The following is a 21,277-nucleotide window of genomic DNA, read 5'->3' on the forward strand; positions in this document are numbered from 1 at the left end:
GCAAACTTTAGTGGTGCCGTCGTTACGCGACTAATAATAAAGTACTTGCATTTTATCTAGATAAGTGAGGGCGCATAACATTTCTACTTGTTTACTACGTCCGTCCGACTCGTAACGTTATGCCGATTTTTGAGTGATATGCCATCCTTCCTCATTCACGCTTCGCATATAATCAATTCTCACTGTACGTGGGATCTGTTAATTTTTTAAAGAACTCTACCATTTGGCATGTAGTCCCTTACTTACTTTGTATGGTCACGGAAAAGTAAGAACATTACTATTTCACGGTAACTGTAAGTGTACTAAATTACTTTCGGAAACTCGGTAGCTGTCACAAAGTTGCTTTTTGGCTGAGGTAACTGTAACTATAACACTGCGACTTTTTACTGTTAACATGCCCATGACTGCCTAAAAGTAATAAATATATACTACACTGAACGAGGCAGAGCATCGGACAGCTATTACTCTTCCTTTAGCCTTGGGCTGAGTCCACTTAGCTATTACTAATAAGAACAGCGAAAAGTCGAATGCTCGTGAGAAGCCCCAACTATGGTTGCTAGCAGACAGTAGCATTTATCGCAAAACGACTCGAACGTTGTGGCTTCTGTGCCGCGAGCACTACTGGAGGGAGCGATTGAACCATTCCGTGTACCGGCGGGACAGCGAGACTGAAATAGCCGCGCATGCGAGACCCATCTAGCCGCCAGACGGCGCACCGATCCACGCACTCTCCAAGCTTATGATCACGACTGTATAATGAAAATGTGACTACATTCGTGAACAGTGTGTCCCTTTCGTGTTATGCAGACTCCTGTGACGAAGGTGTCAAGTAGGTCCTCTCCACCTATGCGGAAGAAAAGCGCAACATTTTTAAATGCGAAGCATTTCTTAGTGAACTTCGGCGACTTCGACTGTATCCACCTGGCTATCCGTCTATATAGCCACCTACGACGTTAAGCTCGCCTTGCCGCTTCGATAATACTATCTATACCAAAGCTGCTATGGCATAACATGACTGTATGGCGAGCATAAGCGAACAATATTTACATGAAAATCCGAATATGTGACAATTGTCATAATTTCTACGTCACGGTCTTACTGCTATTGCGGAGGTTTCGTTCACATGACATATTGCAAAACCTCTTTGGTTTGACATGGCGAGAATGAGCGACAGGTCCTAGCGTGAAAATTATGGCACGCATGTCGAGTAAGCCATGACTACGCGCCACGCTTATGGTGCGTTCGCTGTCGTTTTGCCAGCATCACATATCCGAATTTCGTATAACGTGACGTGAATGAATGAAGGCATATCACTGGTGCAAACATGCTAATCATGCGTGTCACGCAAGACACGCATGTGTGACATGCGTGTCATATAAGAACATGACTACATGCCACGCTCATGATGCGCTCACAGTCGTTTCACCAGCTTCGCATATATACCAAATTCGGTATGGCGTGAAGCGAACGGACGGCGAAGGTGCATAACACGTCCAAATAATCCCTGTGTGCGTGTCACAGAAAACGTGACTGCATGCTACGCTCATATAGTACGCTCGCAGCCGTTTCGCTAGCTTCACATATACCAAAATTGGTGTTACGTGACGTGAATGCATGCCGAATGTATAGGACTGGTGCAAACATGGTAATAATGAAATGCGTTTCATGCAAAACATGACTACATGCTGAACTCATTTAGCACGCACGCAGCCGTTTCAATAGCTTTACATATAGCGAATTTCGTAATACGTGACCGGAATGGATGACGAAGGTATGACTGCTGCAAACACCATAATCATGACATGCGTGTCATGTAAAAACATGACTACATACCACGCTCATGATGCACTCGCGGCTGTTTTGTTAGTTTCGCATATGCCTAATTGGTCATTACGTGACGCGAGCGGACGGCGAAGGTAAATGATACGTTGAAACATAATATTAATATATGCGTGTTGCGTTAAACATGACTACATGCTATGCTTATATTGCGCTCGCGGCCGTTTTGCTAGCTTCACTTATATCCCATTTAGTATTACGAGGTGTGAATGGATGACGAAGGTTATACATGACTACATACCACTCTGATGATGAGCTCACAGCCTTTTCGCTAGCTTTACATATACTAAATTTAGTTTTACGGGACGGGAATAGACGACGAAAGCAAACATGACACTTTGAGGCCTAATAATCATGACATGCGTGTAACGTAAAGCATGACTACATGCTAAGCTCATAGTGCGCTCGCGGCCGTTTTTCTAGCTTCACATATAACAATTTTGGTATTACTTGACGTGACTGAACGACGAACACACATGCCAGGTGCAGACATGAGAATCATGACATGGAAGTCATGTATGGGATAGTTTATATGCCTACCACTGTTGGCACTGGCATGAGAAACGTTAAATGTGTCGTTGTTACGCGGCTATGAACAACCTATCTGCATCTTACCTAGATACGTGAATGCAGATAACATTTCTCCCCTTGTTCATTGTGTACTACGTTCGTCCGTCTCGTAATGTTGTGCTGCTTTGAAAGTAACATATACACCTTCCTCATTCTCGCTTCCCATGTCATTGATTCCCACTGTACGGCCAGTTTTTTTTTTTTTTTTTGCGACTCACCTGTTCAAAAGCAATGCTTCACGAGGGAGCAATCAAAAACTTCGCAATCCACACAAAACTATCGGAGCTGAGACGAGACAAGGACATCGTCCATGAAGGTATTTATTGTAAAGTAAAAGGGTCGGGCAGTGCATCATGAAACGTTTATAACAGTTGCCCTATAAAACATTCTTTCGAAGGCTGCGCGAACTTGACAGGACAAGTATGTAAGGCACAATTCATTGATAATCAGACATCGACAATGGATAAACATAAAAACAAGGCCACATCCTCCGGCATTGTATAAAGGCCCACCATCAAGATCAGTGGTCCGCTTTGCTGCCATACACCACACCGAAAAGGCCATAAATAAGCACTCTCATAAATAGATTTGGCGGGGAATGTGTTGAGGATCACAGGGCTCTATGGGAGTCCGCGTTGAGCAAGTGCCCGCCGTTGGTTTTTGGCACAGGCGGAGGTTTGTACTGCGGGGCTGCATCCGATCGAGGTCCGGTCGGTAGCCGCCGCCAGAATAGCAGCGACGAGTGGAGCATGGCGGCTATTCTTGGCCGCTATCACAGCAGTCGCACGGGAGATCCTTCAGCGGCCTGGCTCCTTGGGCAGACGACCTGCGCAGTATTTCGACGCAGTCAGTTATCATTCACGCAACAACCCAATCTGCGATGACCGGCTGATTTACGCGCTATACGTATGCGCAACTGGCAACTCCTTATTTGGTGATGCGCCAACGGACATATCTAGGCACACCACGCTTGGAAACTTATCTCGCTCACAAAAACGAGGTGGACAGGTCAGTTCTTTTTTTTTATTTATATGCCTCACGGGCTGATTTGTTCCGGCCTATTCTTTGAATCTCAGGCTTCATGAAATATCTGTCCACATGAGCACTTTCTAGAACGGGGGGAAAGATGGGCATTGTGAGCTGTTAAAGAAAAATAAGGGCACGCTTCCTGCGTGCAACCCAGTTGTCAGTAGCGCTCGTCCTGCCGTCTCTCATGTGTTGGTCTTTAAGCACTAAAAACTAGTCTAGCAACATCATATCTGTAAAAATATAGCGAAACAGAAAATGGAATCAGGCAAATGGGCCCATTGATACACTGCGGTTAAGCGAGGCTGAAGGCGATGCACGGTCAGGCGATTGTGACTCATTGTCAACTGGTCGGCCAGATATAACTGGGCATGCGGCTTCGTTAACGTTTAATTTCAACATCAAATAGGCCCAGATGCAAGGTTTGCGTCATGAAGCGTCAGAAGCGAACAGCCAAATAAACCTTGCGAGTTAATGTGCGAGAAATGAGCTGAGTAGTAATTTTAATAAAGTAACATAAATACAACCCAAGTTGAATCATAAGTGAAGAGACGGTATACTTCGATGCAGAACACAGGTGTCGAACAATACAATAACTACAACGCTATATAATATTTTACTAACACAAGGCAAAGCCAAAGTTGCCAAGTGAAACACAATAGGTTGCGTAGGTTATAAGAAATCGCGGCACATCCACGAAATGAATGATGATGAATAGGCGATACCGAGGGATCATTCATTGTTACCGTAAATCACCCGCGACATTGACCACTCACGCATGTGAATGAGTGAAATAGTGGTGGACGGTTATAAAAGACGCTAAGACGCTTGGCCTGCGTGGAAGGCGCCACACAGTCCCAGCGAAAGCTATAAGAGCAGCCTTTCAGAGCCTTTATTGAACAATCTCTTGATAACTGCTGCAAGCATACTTGCTGGGCAGCCCCGCCGCGGTGGTCTAGTGGCTAAGGTACTCGGCTGCTGACCCGCAGGTCGCGGGTTCAAATCCCGGCTGCGGCGGCTGCATTTCCGATGGAGGCGGAAATGTCGAGGCCCGTGTGCTCAGATTTGGGTGCACGTTAAAGAACCCCAGGTGGTCAAAATTTCCGGAGCCCTCCACTACGGCGTCTCTCATAATCATATGGTGGTTTTGGGACGTTAAACCCCACAAATCAATCAATTACTTGCTGGGCACTCACTACGTCATTAATATCAATTATTATCTCTGCGTAATAGACCAGCATTCACTATGCTATTTTTCGTCATTCTCTGAAAAGCGTTGTATAGGCTAAACTCTTCCAATGAAATTTCTGCCCATTGTACATGCTGTGGCTGACGACAATGAAGAAATATGCTTGAAGTGGCTATGCACCACAGTTAATAGGTTAACAATAACAAGCTTTTTTAATACGTTGGAGCATTGGACGACCCGCTCGCTACGCTATTCGCATTGTGTGACGCCTTGTTGTTCCTTTGCTGTTCTAAAACGTTTTATTACTCCTGTTAACGCAATTCCTTTCCCGACATCAAGCTTGCCTAAGGCAAGTTTGCGATCAATTCTCAAGCAGCGGCGTGGCTTGGTGGTAGAATACTGGGCTGGCACGCAGCGGATCCGGGTTCGAGCCCCACTGTGTTCTGGGTGGTAGGTTTTGCTTCTTAATTTTTGATAGTGGTTACGCACACCAGCGGCGGCGGACAACTACGGCACCGCACGTGACCCGAGTTTTGATCTCATAACAAGTTTCCCTGTGAAAGAAGACAAAATGTTTATTCACGACACATGGTATGACGAGTTGATCCATTATTATTACTGCTTTGTGGTATCGCATCTAGCCTGCAAACACGAGGTCTGTGCCCTTGTGGTTGTTTCCAGTGATATATAGACCATCTCGAGGCGCCATATACCAGTCATTGTTCGTCATGGCGTATAGTGGGTACCTTGCACGTACGGCGCCCAGTGGCGGTTCAGCCAGTGTATGATTTGAAGCAACATCTAGAGCCGGAAAATGTCTGTTTTGGAGCACATTCGGGGCAAGAGGAACTGATCACGTAAGGCCGTTCTACGCGCTTCCCGCACAGCCGCAACGCACGTGGCGGGACCCCTACCGCATGCAAGCGGGGGACAAATAAGCCAATTGGCGACGCTGCGGAGGGTCAAAGAGCGTCGCCGATTGGCTTATTTGTCCCCCGCTTGCGTGCGGTAGGGGTGCAGGCACGTGCGTTGCGGCTGTGCGGGAAGCGCGTGGAACGCGAAAAATATGAGACACTGGACAAGAGAGAACGAACGAAGGGGAGCACGTACTTCCGACCACATTTATTTCCACACATGCGAAAAACAAACGAAAAAGTCAATTTATTTATTTTATTTTATTTATCACATACTGCGGACCAAGTATGGTCCATGCAGGAGAGGGCAATACAGTTCAAAATTCTTCTACATACATACACTTCCGCTGCAGTATACATTCACTGCAGAACGAAATTCATGTACATTAAAAATTCGTGAAAAACAAGGGACAAATACAGGCAAAGAAGCAGACTTAAGCGACAAGAAAAGGGTATAGTTTCATCTCGGCGTGTCGAGCATAGGGGAATCATGGGGCAGAGCATTCCAATCAGAGACAGTTCTCGGGAAAAATGAATACTTGTAAATGTTAGTGCGTGCAAATATAGGTGTAATGTTACGACTATGTTTATGACGTGAAGCCCTGGTTGTGTCCTGTGTTATGTAATCTGGTGCATGCAATCCTGATCTGAAAAAGTATAAAAGGCGGAAAAAGTTAAGCCGTGCAGTTTTCCTTCGATCGGCCAAAAGTTGGAGGTTCGCATCCTGCAACAGGGCTGACGGCGAATCGCGACATCTATACCGGTTGTATATAAATCGAGCAGCTAATCGTTGTATTTTTTCTATTTTCTGTATATTACCAGCTGTGTGGGGGTCCCACACAATGCTGGCATATTCAAGAGAAGGACGAACTATGACTTTATAGGCTCTAAGTTTTAGTGAACTAGAAGAACGACCCAATTTATATTTTAGAAAGCCTAATTTTCTCCTGGAAGCAGAACATATACCATCAATATGTGCTGTCCAGCTAAGCTTCGATGTAATCGTTACGCCCAAGTACTTGAATTCTTCTACTTGCCTGATAGCGTATCCACCTACATTATAAGTAAACTCCAGTTTTCGGATTTTGTTACTCAGACATAAATATGCAGTTTTCTCAAAGTTAATTACCATTTCCCACTTTTTACACCATTCTTTTATGTAGATTAAGTTCTCACACAAGTCACGCTGGTCAGAGATAGAATTTATGGTATTAAAAATTATGCAATCGTCTGCAAATAACTTAACAGACACGCCAGGTCGGATGGCTTGAACTAAATCGTTAATATAAATATTAAATAGTATTGGTCCGAGAACTGACCCTTGCGGGACTCCAGATAACACCCCTAAATAACCAGAGGTGAAACCGTTTATATCTACGTACTGTTTTCTGTTCGTTAAGTATTCTATGACCCAGTTAATTATTTCCGGAAGAATGCCAATATCCTTCATTTTATCTATTAGCTTGATATGCGGGACCTTGTCAAAGGCCTTGGAAAAGTCCATAAAGATGACATCAACCTGTCCAGACTTGTCCAGAACTTTGGAGAACTCGTTAACAGTTGCTAATAATTGTGTGGTGGTAGATAATCCCCGTCGGAAGCCATGTTGCGTGCTGTGAATTACATTATTTTGTTCAAGAAAAGTATTTAAATATTTCGCTATAATATGTTCAAGTAATTTGCAACAAATACAGGTAAGGGAGATTGGTCGATAGTTGCTGACTAATAATCTGTTACCTTTCTTAAATACCGGAATTACACGTGCTAGCAGCCAATCGTCGGGCACTGAACTAGTTTTAATCGAAACATCAAATATTATTACTAGGAATCTAGCTATAATTTCAGCATACCTCTTTAGAAAAACAGCTGGGATACCGTCAGGGCCGGTCGATTTTTTTTACGTCTAGCCGCAATAATAGTTCTGTCACCCCTTCTAAGGATATATTTATTAGGCTTGAAGGACCTGGCACCGTCATAATACTGAAGTTTTGTGGTCTTGAGAAAACGCTCTGAAAGTAGGAATTAAATGCGTTTGCTATTTCGTTTTTATTTGTGACAGCGGTTTCTCCGTTCATTATTTCATCAGGGATGCGGTTGTCTTTGTTTTGTAAGAACTGGTAAAATTTTCGTGGGCTCTCTGACGCAAAGCGGCCTAGTGTCTCGGTGTAATAATGTTCCCTAGCCTCCTTCAACTTGGATGCTAAAGTATCTCTTAGATCGTGCAGAACTACATCATTAGCTATTTTTTGCTTTCTTCGCCTTTTAATTTTGCGTTTTAGGTGAATTAGATCGCGCGTTATCTAGGGGTTTGTACGGCCAACTTTTTTAAGTTTATCTGGAACGAAATTGCGAATGCAGAAGTGGCAATAAAATTTGAATCGTGTCCATAGCGAGTTAACACTGCCGTCGCAAAATGATAGCAAAGCTTGAAGAAGAAGCAAAGCTTGAATGAAGAAGCCCACAACTGTCATGCGCGAAAATATTTCCCTCGCCGTTTTATTTCTGGTTTTTCCAATATTCACAATGGCATGCAAAAGTGGTTCCCACAAGTGCTACAGTGCTATGCCGAAAAACCATCGCGACTATTCTTGACGTAACATGGGCGTTTACGGAGCCGGTCATTAAAACAGCAGCGAGTTTGTCCGATGCACTGCTTGCCACATGAAAGAGGTATCTGATAGAATATATTTCTTTCGCACGTGAGGTACGGGGTTGTGTGCCTTTTAGAACAATCGAGTTTTGTATTTGAAACATTCTTAGTACGCAAGTGCGACAGCTTTTTCGAAACAGAAAAAAATTAAATTTGCATTGGCCCGCTCCTCTACCTTCTTCAAGTTGTGGGAGATTCCATTATAACGTTTCAACACACACAGACACAATATATTTTATTCTTCTTCTTTCTCCTCCCCCATCACAGAAGTTATTCCTCGTCTTTGGGTTGCTCCCTGGCTTTGTTTTGTCACTCCTTTGAATATAGGGAATCACATTGCTGATGGCAGCTATTTCCATGACACCATCTTCGATTCGGTAGCGGGTGGTCTTTATAGTATTCCGTCTTTTGTAGCCATATTGGTCACATTAAATGGTCCACACCATTTTGCACTATGGCCGCCATAGCCTTTCCGTATCAAAACTAGATCACATAGAGTAATATCGGGGATCTTGTTATTAGTACGCTTGTCAAATGCTCGTTTAAGCAACTCCCTGTGTTTTCTTTCGCTCTCTACAGTCTTCTTAGTCTCTTCAAGGTGAAGTTTTGTCTTGATTCTCAGTGGGCAGATACGCTGAATCGCAGAAGGCGGCATACTGAGGACTTGATTGATTGAAATGTGTGGTCTAACGTCCCAAAACCACTTATGATTATGAGAGACGCCGTATTGGAGGGCTCCGGAAGTTTCGACCACCTGGGTTTCTTTGACGTGCACCCAAATCTGAGTACACGGACCTACAGCATTTCCGCCTCCATCAGAAATGCAGCCGCCGCAGCCAGGATTCGATCCTGCCACCTGCGGGTTATTGTGAGCAACGTAAGCTGGAACACAGAATTCATAACTATTTGACAATTACTAGTAATCAAGCTGAACAATTAATTGTCCGTGGTCGGGTGATCGCGGACTAGAGTTCCACTACGAGGTGTCTTGCTCTGATAATTTGCAGTTTCTTGGTACAATTTTTTAAAAGATGCATGCGTGCATTATTTTCGGCAGCGCAGTCCTGGCTCAGCGAAAATGGTGCTGAATTTTGCGTCAGCGCATTCGAATATTGCTAAGGCCCCACCGCGGTGGTCTAGTGGCACTAGTGGCTAAAGACGGACGAAGGAGAGTCCGTGTTTTTTCGCGCAACCCAAATATGTTGAAGAGTGCATCATCATGCCACTCCCTGCCCCGTTGCGGGCTCTCCCGAAGACCATGCCTAAGAAGTTGTGCACGTGTATTCAAGAAAGGAAAGCACAAGACGGATATCACAAGCTAGCACGAGACCGGGTTGATTGGTGAATCATGGGAGAGGCCTTCGCCCTGCAGTGGGCATAGGCAGGCTGATTATGATGATTCAAGAAAGAAGTAGTTTCCGGAGCTGGTTTACACGGCGTATGTACAAAAACCTTCTGGAGCGACCTCACACGGAGCATCCACGCACTTCGCTGGCGCAAACATGAGTGCTCCCTACATAATTTGAATGATTTGTGGGGTTTAACGTCTCAAAACCACCATATGATTATGAGACGCCGTAGTGGAGGGCTCCGGGAATTTCGACCACCTGGGGTTCTTTAACGTGCACCCAAATCTGAGCACACGGGCCTTCAACATTTCCGCCTCCATCGGAAATGCAGCCGCCGCAGCCGGGATTCAATCCCGCGACCTGCGGGCCAGCAGCCGAGTACCTTAGCCACTAGACCACCACGGCGGGGCTCCCTACAGAATTTCGGCGGCCGCTTCGAATAAATCAGAGAAATTCGCCGTTAATTATTTTCGCAATTACTTTTTGTTTATTTCTGTTCATTATTTCGATTTAGACCTGGCTTCTTTATTTTAACCTGTTTTTGAGCATTCCTTAAGCCTGCATTGAGCAGTTTACTGATAGCGCTCAATACAGTCATGTCTCATCTTTTTAGCAGTATAGGGTAGCTAGTCAGAAGCTTTAACACGAAAGTGTTTTATGCCAAGCCTTCAGTGACGTATTTCCGTCACAGAAATGATGTCGAAGAATTCACACAATCAGATGGCAAATACAAAAAATTCCGTCAGATGGAGTTTAACCAACGACAGCCCTGTCAGCGACAAGTGCCGCGCACGCTATCCACTACGCCCCGGTCCCACAATATTGTATCCTTACAAAGGCCTTCTATATCCTCTTACAGTGCTCTTGGTCGGTGGGGTAGCGTCGCCCTCTACGAGATATAGGAAAGTACTGCACCAGGAACGTCGCCTCCGTGATTAGTTCCTGCAATGCGTCGTTGCTGCGCGTCTATCTTTTTCGCCGCGTTTCGAATAAAAGTGAAATCTTGTCAATGCGTTAACGCACCACGAGGTAGCGAGCTTAGCCTAAGCGTTGGCGTCCACTTATAGCCTCCATACATTTTTTTAATGAAAAAAAGAACATTATGTAAATTTATAGGTGCAATCTGCAAAAGCCTGCTAAGAGACCTTGTGGCTTCCGTCAAGCTTCCCTGGCTTTGTTGCCCGGTGACATGTTGACCTGCAGCATGCACATTCATTCTTCTTCTGATGTTTGGTATGGGGGAATCCTTAAAATGCTTGGCGCTTGCACATGTGCCTAGATACATGTGCTCATATAGGTGATGCTTTCCTTCAGTTAATATAAATAATTCATTGTGGTACTAAAGATGCGTCACTATTTTGCAAAACAGCGAATTTAAGAATCCAAAGCTTCGCTGAATTGCACGGCAACCTGAAGTGCGCTGAAGTGTCCTTCAATCCTGAAACATCTGTAGATAAAATTGAGCAATTCATCAGGGTAAAAACCTCAAATAGGCAGGTTCACAACAAAAAAATGAGCCAAATCTGGTATCTCTTTGAATGAAACAGAGCCAGATCCTTTAAACTATTGCTGCGTGAACCATCGCTACAAAGTTACAAAGTTCAGTGAACACATGTAAGAAGCATGGTTGGCGAAAAGGCAATTTAATGGCTGACAAGGCATCATAACAACAAATGTGACCACATCGAATCTGTTCCATTTGTGCCCTGGCTGACCTGGCTGCGCGGGGTGAACTAATTCACGCAATCATGCATTCCTTTGAACCATGCGATATTCTTAGAAAACTTTGTGGAAATGTGCACATATTCTGTTATTCTTTTTCAATTTATGTGCGCAAAAAGAATTTGGGAGGAAAACTTTGAAGGTGCTCTTTTGCATCAATACAAAGTTCTCCAGCTGTTACTTAAACAGTCACGGATTAGCTAGGGCATTTTTTACGGCTGCCAATAGCAGAGCTACCACATGTTCTGCCGTACAGAGACAGAATGAGCAAGTCAGTGAAGCGGAAAGACATGCGTTTCGTGAAATAATGATTCCCGTAAGGGTATTAAACTTCGGACAAGTGCGGCCGCTTCTCCGTAGGGCACACTGGTAACTATGTTAGCCAGACATAGATGTAACATGAAAAATCGCTAATCGGAGGCTCACCATCAAATCTATTTGAAGTTGACGTCACGTAAAAAAATCGGTAAATGCGCAGTTCGGATACAGACACAGAAATTGAGAAAAACGTTTCACAGTAGTAGCGCCTGCATGAGCCAACAACTCTCCATAAATATCAAATTAAGTGTCTGAATAGCTATTACTCACGTGTGCCAGATTGATAGGTTCGCCAATTGCATCCGCAGATAAGTTTCACACGTGATAGTGTGGAAGAGTTTATTTCGCACAAATTCCGGCATTGGCGTCACCGTGAGCGTCGTTTGTGTCAGGGAAAAATATTCATCTTGAGCATGAGCGAAAAATCGAAAAAGATGCAAAAAATGAATAATAAATTACCAGGTCCGGATAAAGATCGCAGCCAGGCATTTCCATGGCAAGCAGACGTTTCCGCACACAGCCGCGCTTCTCCTTTTCCTTTACACAGCAGCCACGCTTTCACTCAAAAATAGAGTTACAATAACTTTCTGTGCTCAGAAATGCCGTGAAAACAGTGTTAATGTCTTGCTAACACACGTGTCGTAATACAACATGTGTATCGTGGTAATACTGCATTGTACAAGCGTACATTGCCATCGGGCGTCAACACATGTTTTTATTGATTGATTGATTTCTAGGGTTTAACGTCCAAAAACTACCATATGATTATGAGAGATAGTGGAGAGCTGCGGAAATGTCGACCACCTGGAGTTCTTTAACGTGCACCCAAATCTGAGCCCACGGACCTCCAACATTTTTGCCTCCATCGAAAATGCAGCCACAACAGCCTGGATTTGATCCCTCGACCTGCGGGTCAGCAGCCGAGTACCTCAGCCCCTAGACCACCGCGGCGGGAAAGTACGTTATTATCACGGGGACTTAAAGGCAGCCTCCCAATACAAAACGTACTATACAGGCAACATGGCCGACATATTTATTTACACCTACGGGGTTAGCGTTCAAATGTAATGGTCCGGCTGAGCAAGGTGGCAAATGAAGGGTGGCGCAATCTGGCGAATGAAATAGCGCGGTTATGACCTCAATATTTTATTCATGTCTGTAAAGCCAGGGGCATAATCAAGGAACGTGGCTGCAATAATGCCATATTTGGTATTTCAATCTCCTTTATATATGGATGATTTCTCACACACTCTCCGCATTTTTGAAGTTACATATGGCCTTAACCTTTCACTTCATGTTGGTAGGCTGTTTACTCAGACTATCAGCGCATGTGAAACTACACAAATCATCTTTAGCAGCTGGCGAATGAAATTATTCAGTTATTACCGATGTCTTCCTTTATGTGATATCTGCTAATCCAAGGGGTACGATCAAAATACGGGGCTACAATAGTGTCATACTTCGCATTCCAATTGGTTTTCTATACGGATGTTTTGTCATACACTTTCCACATCTTTACGGATACATATAAGCTTTCAAAGACGATAGTCTTTCTTGGGGACCTTCGTCGCAAAAATTTTGGTCTCTCTGTCTGTCCATTTGTCTCTTTGTTCATTCATACCGGCATCGGGTACTTGAAAAGTTCATGCTTGTGCAATTGTCAACTAAAAAGCAATTATTGCACAGGTCTGGGGCACATTAACAACACGCATATATTTTGCATATGCATCTCTTACTAGAAAACGCATACATAAGTTATTTTAAGGATGGTAGCCTTCATAACGCTGCGCTGGCCATGCAACGCTTGCACGAAACGGTGTTTCCAACGCTTTGCTAAGACGACACGGGGGTGGCACCTAGCCGTCGCCTTGCGATCTACACCTTATCACCTCAGAGACGGGCACGCATGGCCACGCGCTTTGTTTTCCAAAAGAAACTGTCAGATGGCGCTCATGTCTCACGTGTGACGTGACTTGATGCGGTCGTTCGCCTCCGCTACACGCTCGAGGCACTCTAAGGCAGCGCCTCCAGAATATCATTCACCGATTTTCTTGCGTAGAACATCAAATAAATGATTTTTTTCACTCTCTCCACGCGCAAGACTATCGTATTTCGACGACATTTGCAGATTACATGCAGATACGGGGCCAATGTTTCCTCTCGCTTCCTGTTTGTAGGCTGTTCTGTTAAATGATCAGGCTGCACAAAAAGACAAAAATCGTCTTTGGTACCTGGCGAAAGAATTGGTGCAGTCATTAGCTGTGTCTTTCTTTTAATCATATCTACTAAGCCAGGTGAATTACTTAGAAATGTTACTGCAATATTGCCATATATCGCATTCAAGGCCGTTGCCTATATAAATGTGTAGTCGTATATCTCTCGCATGTTCAGAGATACATATAGCCGTGGCCTTTCACTAACAGTTTCTAGGCTTCCCGGCTGCGGCGGCTGCATTTCCGGTGGAGGCGGAAATGTTGTAGGCCCGTGTACTCAGATTTGGGTGCACGTTAAAGAACCCCAGGTGGTCAAAATTTCCGGAGCCCTCCACTACGGCGTCTCTCATAATCAAATGGTGGTTTTAGGACGTTAAACCCCACAAATCAATCAACAGTTTCTAGGCTGCTAATTCAGATGGTCAGGGCGTGTGAAATTACCGAAATCATATTGAGTTTGTGGTCAATGAAATGGTGATGTTATTAGCTATGTCTTTTATATATTAAATGCGAAGCCTTTCTTAGTGAAATTCGGCGAGTTTGACCGCATCTATCTATCTATCTATCTGTCTATCTATCTATCTATCTATCTATCTATCTATCTATCTATCTATCTATCTATCTATCTATCTATCTATCTATCTATCTATCTATCTATCACGGCATTCATCATGAAATCAAGACATTCATGACATACATGTCTAGATTTTCATATTCTGACTAGTCAGCTGTGCTCGTCATACAGTCATGTTATTCCGTACCAATTTTGGTATACATCCCATATTCCCAACGGCCAAGAGAGCTAAGAGCATACAAACATAGATAGATAGATAGATAGATAGATAGATAGATAGATAGATAGATAGATAGATAGATAGATAGATAGATAGATAGATAGATAGATAGATAGATAGATAGATAGATAGATAGATAGATAGATAGATAGATAGATAGATAGATAGATAGATAGATAGATAGATAGATAGATAGATAGATAGATAGATAGATAGATAGATAAATAGATAGATAGATAGATAGATAGATAGATAGATAGATAGATAGATAGATAGATAGATAGATAGATAGATAGATAGATAGATAGATAGATACGCTCATACTCGCCGAAGTTCACTTAAAAAATGCTTCGCATTCAAAATTATCTTTATTATCTGACGAATAAACGGTGCAGTTATGAGCAATGTCTTTCTCTTATATATCAAATAGCGTGGCTACAATAATGCCGTATTTCGCATTCCAATCTGTTTTCTATATGGGTGGTTTGTCATGTACTTTCCCCATGTTGAGAAACACATATAAATTCGGCTTTCACTCCTTTTTGGTAGGCTGTTTACAAAGACGTTCAGCGCATCTCAAAAGACAAAAATGAAATTTAGCAGGTGGCGAACGAATTGGTGTGGATATTTGCTATATCTTTCTTCTATTGATATCTGCTGGCTAGGGGCAAGATTAAAGAATATCGCTGCAATAATGCCATATTTCGCGTTTTAATCTGCTTTCTATATAGATGCTTTCCCATCCCGTGTTTCGAGATACATATGGCCTCTCACTTCATGTCAGCAGGATGTTTACTCAGACGTTACGGACGTCTGAACACACAAAAATTGTCTTTACCAGCTGTCGAATGAAATGGTGCTGTTATGAGCTATGTCTTTCTTTTATCATTATCTGCTAAGCCAAGGGTATGATCAAGAAACGTGGCTTCAATAATGCCATATTTCGCAATCGAAACTGCTTTTTGTATGGAAATTTTGTCATACACTTTCCGCATATTTGGAGATACACATAGTCATCGCCGTTCATACCCAGCTTGTAGGAGGATTTTTCAGATGCTCAGGACGCGTGAAAACACAGAAATTGTCTTTAGTATCTGGCGATTGAAATGATGCAGTTATCAGCAATGAATGTATTATTGATGCCTACTAAGCCAGGGGTATGTTTAGGGAACGTTGCTGCAATAATGCAATATTTCGCATTCAAATATGCTTTCTATGTGGTTGCCCCACCGCAGTGGTTTTTAGTGGCAAAGGTACTCGGCTGCTGACCCACAGGTCACGGGATCGAATCCCGGCTGCATTTTCAATGGAGGTGAAAATGCTGTAGTACCATGCGCTCAGATTTGGGTGCACGTTAAAGAACTTCAGGTGGTCGAAATTGCCGGAGCCCTCCATTACGGTGTCTCTTATAATCATATGGTGGTTTGGGGACGTTAAACCCCACATATCAATCAATCATCAATTTCTATGTAGATGTTTTGTCATACACTTTCCGCATGTTTAGAGATACATATGGCATTTGGCTTTCACTTCATGTTGGTAGGCTGTTTAAACTGACGTTCAAGCCATCTGAAAACACAAAAATTATCTTTAGCAGCAGAAAAATGAAATGCTGCAGGTATTAGCTTTGGCTTTCTTTTATCTGTACCTGCTATGTCTCGGGTGTGATCAAGGAAAATAGCTGCAATAATGCATACTTCGCATTCAAATCTGCTTTCTATATGGATGCTTTGTCATACACTTTCCTCGTGTTTAGAGGTATACATATGGCATTTGGCATTCAGTTTCTCTTTGTAGAGTGTTTCTACATATGGTCAGGGCGTGTGAAAACAGAGAAATCACCTTTAGTATCTGGCGAATAAAATGATACACTTATTGGCTATGTCTTTTTTTTTTATTCATATCTGCTTGGCCAGGTGTGCGATCAAGGAACGTGTCTGCAATAATGCCATATTTAACATTCGTATTTGTTTTCCATATGGATGCTTTGTCATACACTTTCTGCTTGTTTAGAGATACATGTTGCATTTTCCTTTCATTTCCTCTCTGCAAGCTGTTTATTCAAACGGTCAGCGTGCGAGAAAACAGAGAAATTTGAGCATCTAGGGAATAAAATAGTGCAGTTATTAGCTATGTCTTCTCTTCATATCTGCTAAGCTTGTGGCGTTATAAAAGAACGTGGATGCACTGTTGGCATACTATTCATTAAAGTCTGCTTTCTGTATGGATGCTTTGTCATACACTTTCTGCATGTTTAGAGATACATGTTGCGTTTGCCTTTCATTTCCTGTCTGCAAGCTGCTTATTCAGACTGTCAGTGTGCGAGAAAACAGAGAAATTTGAGCATCTAGGGAATGAGATAGTGCAGTTATTAGCTGTGTTTTTTCTTCATATCTGCTAAGCTTGTGGTGTCATAAAGGAACGTGGCTGCTATGTTTCCACATTTGGCATTAAAGTCTGCTTTCTATATGGATGTTTTGTCAAACACTTTGCACATGTTTTAGATAATTATGACATTCGCCTTTCACTTTTTGTTTGCAAGCTGTTCATTCAGGTGTTCAGGGCTTATGAAAACACAAAAAACATCTTTATTATGTGGCGAATCAAACGGTGTAGTTATTAGCTGTACCATTTATTCATATCTGTTGAGCCAGGGGTATGATCATGAAACGTGGCTGCAATAATGTCACATTTCGCATTCCTATGTGCTTTCTGTATGAAAGTTTTGTCATACACTTTCCAGATATGTTTAGATATACATCTGGTATTCGCTTTCAATTCCTGTTTGTAAGCTAACTATTTAGATGGTCAGGGCGTTTGAAAACAGAGGAATGAACTTTTGTATATGACAAAGAAAATGGGACAGTTATAAGCAATATCTTTCTTTTATTCATCTCTGCTGAGCCACGGATATGATCACGGCATGTGGCTGCTATAATGCCATACTTCGCATTGCATCTTCTTTCTGATTGAGTGCTTTAAATTGATTTGAATATTTATTTCAGACTTGTAGAAATAAGAGCATGAATGCGAAGAAGGGGGGAAAAAGCCACTCAGTTGCGGCTTGTGAACTGCTTTCCCCCCATACACATTGGTAGAGCGGTATACAAGGTGCAGGAATAGCACATACATGAAATTACTTAAATATCGAGGAAACAGGGAAGTAAAACACGGTGCACTTTAAAAATGGCCCCTAATACAAGTACAATATCTTTCCGGGTACATTCAAAGATACTGTAGTCACAAAAAAATTAAAATGACGATCAATGCAAAGATTATTTAAATAGGTTTCGAAGGAAGTTTAAAGAAATGTCGCGTATCGATGTGTGATAAAAGCCGAACTAGTCATTCAGAGAAGCCAATGTGTTGATTATGGTTTGAAAGCCATCATTTGTGCGTGAGTGAGGCACCAACCAATATTTGTGGTGCCTTATACGGTAACAAAAAATATTGGTGTGGCGACTTCAGACAAGAGCAAAAGGTCATGTACAATCTGTGATTTGAAGAGCTGTAAAGGCGATGCTCGTACATGTTTGATAAGCGCATGATGCGATTCCTTGGTTCTGTAAGGAACACCGGCAGTCGCTCTAAGCACATTTTTCTGCATTACGATCAGTTTTTCTACATTGGTGTGTGTTGTATTTCCCCAGATCAATACACAATATATTAACTGTGACTCGCACAGTGCATGGCATACATTAAAAGGTTCGTTTTTTGTGACAATGAATGTTGAAATTTTCTCAAAATGTTAACCGTACCTGAAAGCTTACATTGAAGATGCTCAATGCGAGCATCCCAGAATACAAATTTATTAAAACATATTCTAAGTGTTCTAACGGTGTTAGTGATTTCCAAGCCGCTTCCTCCTGAGGTAAGAGTATCACTGACAGAAACAGCTTCACCTTTTTTGCTCTGAAAAATGTAGCCTTCGTTTTTTTGGAGTTAACAAGAAGGAAGTTTTTAAGAGACTAAGAATGTAGCCTATGTAGGACGATATTGGCCTCACTCACTAAATCATCTGCATCTGAACCCGATAAGAATAAGCTAGTGTCGTCTGCATGTGTAATATATTGAACACTAGTGTCAATTCCTATCAGATCAATAATACAGATAGTGAACCGCAACGAGCCAAGTAGGCTACCTTGAGGAACACCATGTTCGACTTTATTACAGGATGAGTGGTAGTTATTGATGACCACAGTCTGAGTGCGGTCACGCAAATAAGTCATTATTAGATCCAACTAAACACCTCAGACACCACAGGATAGAAGTTTTAAAAGAAGAATTTTATAATTATTTCTATCGAAGGCTTAAAATATATATATATATATATATATATATATATATATATATATATATATATATATATATATATATATATATATATATATATATATATATATATATATATATATATATATCTTTTGTTTTAATCTTCATTCAAAGAATAAGGTATTTTTATTTTAGCAGCGCAACTTCCGTTGATGATCTTTCCCTAAAACCAAATCGAGTACTGGTTCTAATTCAATAGTTTTCGAAAAATTTTGAAATACGCACATAAGTAGCTCACTCTAATTCCTTAGAAGAAAAATGGTACAACAGATATCGGTTTATAATTACCATGATTCTTTAGCCCCTTTTTTATGAAGAATAATTATTATCGGTTTTTCATTTCTGATGCAAAAGTGCCGCTGCGGCGAGAAAAATTATAAATATGCTAAGGAGCAGACAAATGACATCAAGGACGTGTAATACAGGTCTAATTGTTAGACCGAAAGCGTCCGCGCATTTGCTGATTTTCATGCGTCTAAAAGCGGCTGATACATCATCGCAATCGCACTCAATAAGTGCCATGGCATCAAGCGTTCGATTTTTTACGTAATATAGAGTGCTAGGGTGATGCTCACTTTGAACAAGGAATATAAAGTAGTCATTGAACTTGTCCGTTCGGTCTTTCCCAACATAACTGACACACACCATTAATTATAAGCGAAACAGGTGATAACAATCTTTAAAACTTTAGTGACATAGACGTGTGGCAGTTTGGGTAAGTTGAAGTTTTATTGAGCTAACGTTAATACTTTGTGTCGAAATATGAGGCCACTGAGAATTTTCCTCGGGGTGTGACGTTGCGTACAAAAACACAGGGAGGTGAGCATATAATGCTTTATTAATAAACCCTGCAGATCACATTCAACAAATTCATTAGTTATTAGCAAGTCAAGTGCAGTTTCAGTGGACGAGGTAACACGGGTCAGCACAGGGAGAATACTTTGAAGCAAATAAGACTCAAGCGAAAGCAACAGCTGTGTGCGTCCTGGGGAATCCTCGATAATATTAGCATTCAGATCACCGCCAAGAAAAATAGTGTATTGGCACCGACATGCAAACTCAAAAAAACATTTATTATTCTCAAAGAAATTGTCAATGCGTCAACACGGGGGGCGATATACACCAACGAAAAACATTTTCCCAAAAAGCACGCATAGAACTTCATAATCCGTGTAGCAGCACAGAATCGTTCAATTCTATGCGACTGCATGTATTTTACCGACAGCAAACATAAACTTCTTCCACTTTTACCAACGTGGTGCAAATAAAAAGAATGATAGTTTTCTAGAGCAAACAATCATTCTCAGACATCCAAGCTTCAGTCAACATTATTGCATCAAATTCGAAACTGCATTCACGAATAAACGTGTCCACAAGATCTTCTTTATCACGGATTGACTGAATGTTAAATTGTGGCAGCGACAAAGTAAAAATAGTGTCCAGTATGCCAAGGTTATTAGGAGGAACATACAGAGAATTCGTCGTGAAGTATGAGGTGCTCAAATACAGATACAGCATCACATAGCTAGTTACATCAAATGTTTTGCCCGTTGGATTGCATGAGCCCGTTCCCCGCCAGCTTTCGGCACATAAATATTGCCATCGCGGTGTCATGCATCCTTAGTCATTGCGATCTACCCATTGCTTCGCAGTCTGCCAGTTTGTGTTGCGTCGTCTGCTTAATGATTGACACTTTAGACTGCCCTTCTCTCAAGGTCCTGCAGCCATTCATTTTTTGTTCCCACTTTTAAATGACTTCAAGAACACTCCCCGTCCTTGACAAAAAACCAGCGCACATCTTTTACGTCGTTTTTTTTTTTTCAAAAAGAGCACTGCCCAACAGGGTTAATTTTAGAAAGTAAATTTTCCATGGCTGCCCGAACTTATCAATGAAAAACAAGTTATGTCTACGGTTTTTCCATTCAAGATTATGCACAAAAACATTGTGCTCATAAAACTAGGCCCCGCCGCGGTGGTCCAGTGGCTAAGGTACTCGACTGCTGACCCGCATGTCGCGGGATCGAATCCCGGCTGCGGCGGCTGTATTTCCGATGGAGGCGGAAATGTTGTAGGCCCATGTGCTCAGATTTGGGTGCACGTTAAAGAACCCCAGGTGGTCGAAATTTCCGGAGCCCTCCACTACGGCGTCTCTCATAATCATATGGTGGTTTTGGGACGTTAAACCCCATAAATCAATCAATAAGTCATGAAACTATGAGGTGTTGTCGTGAGCATCGAGCACTTCCACACAATTGCATAGCGTTTTATTTCTGCGTCTTGCTGATTCACGGCCTTTAGAATCAAATAATATTTGTCACATTGGTGAAAGATAGCTTCCTAAATGCTGTCAACGTGCTCTGG

The 21,277-nt window shown here is 42.3% G+C and overlaps 1 protein-coding gene across 1 annotated transcript in view; it reads right to left on the reverse strand.

Annotated features, from left to right (window-relative positions):
* Positions 1 to 2,713: 2,713 nt before the first annotated feature.
* The window catches only part of klu (zinc finger protein klumpfuss), a 67,572-nt gene continuing 49,008 nt past the window's right edge, over positions 2,714 to 21,277 (reverse strand). The window contains exon 2 of the mRNA XM_037426522.2: positions 2,714 to 3,235. Within this exon, the coding sequence (XP_037282419.2) occupies positions 3,207 to 3,235 (29 nt within the window). The 3' untranslated portion in view covers positions 2,714 to 3,206. The remainder of the gene's footprint in view (positions 3,236 to 21,277) is intronic.

Source organism: Rhipicephalus microplus, chromosome X, assembly GCF_043290135.1.
Source record: "Rhipicephalus microplus isolate Deutch F79 chromosome X, USDA_Rmic, whole genome shotgun sequence".
Classification (NCBI taxonomy): Eukaryota; Metazoa; Arthropoda; class Arachnida; order Ixodida; family Ixodidae; genus Rhipicephalus; species Rhipicephalus microplus.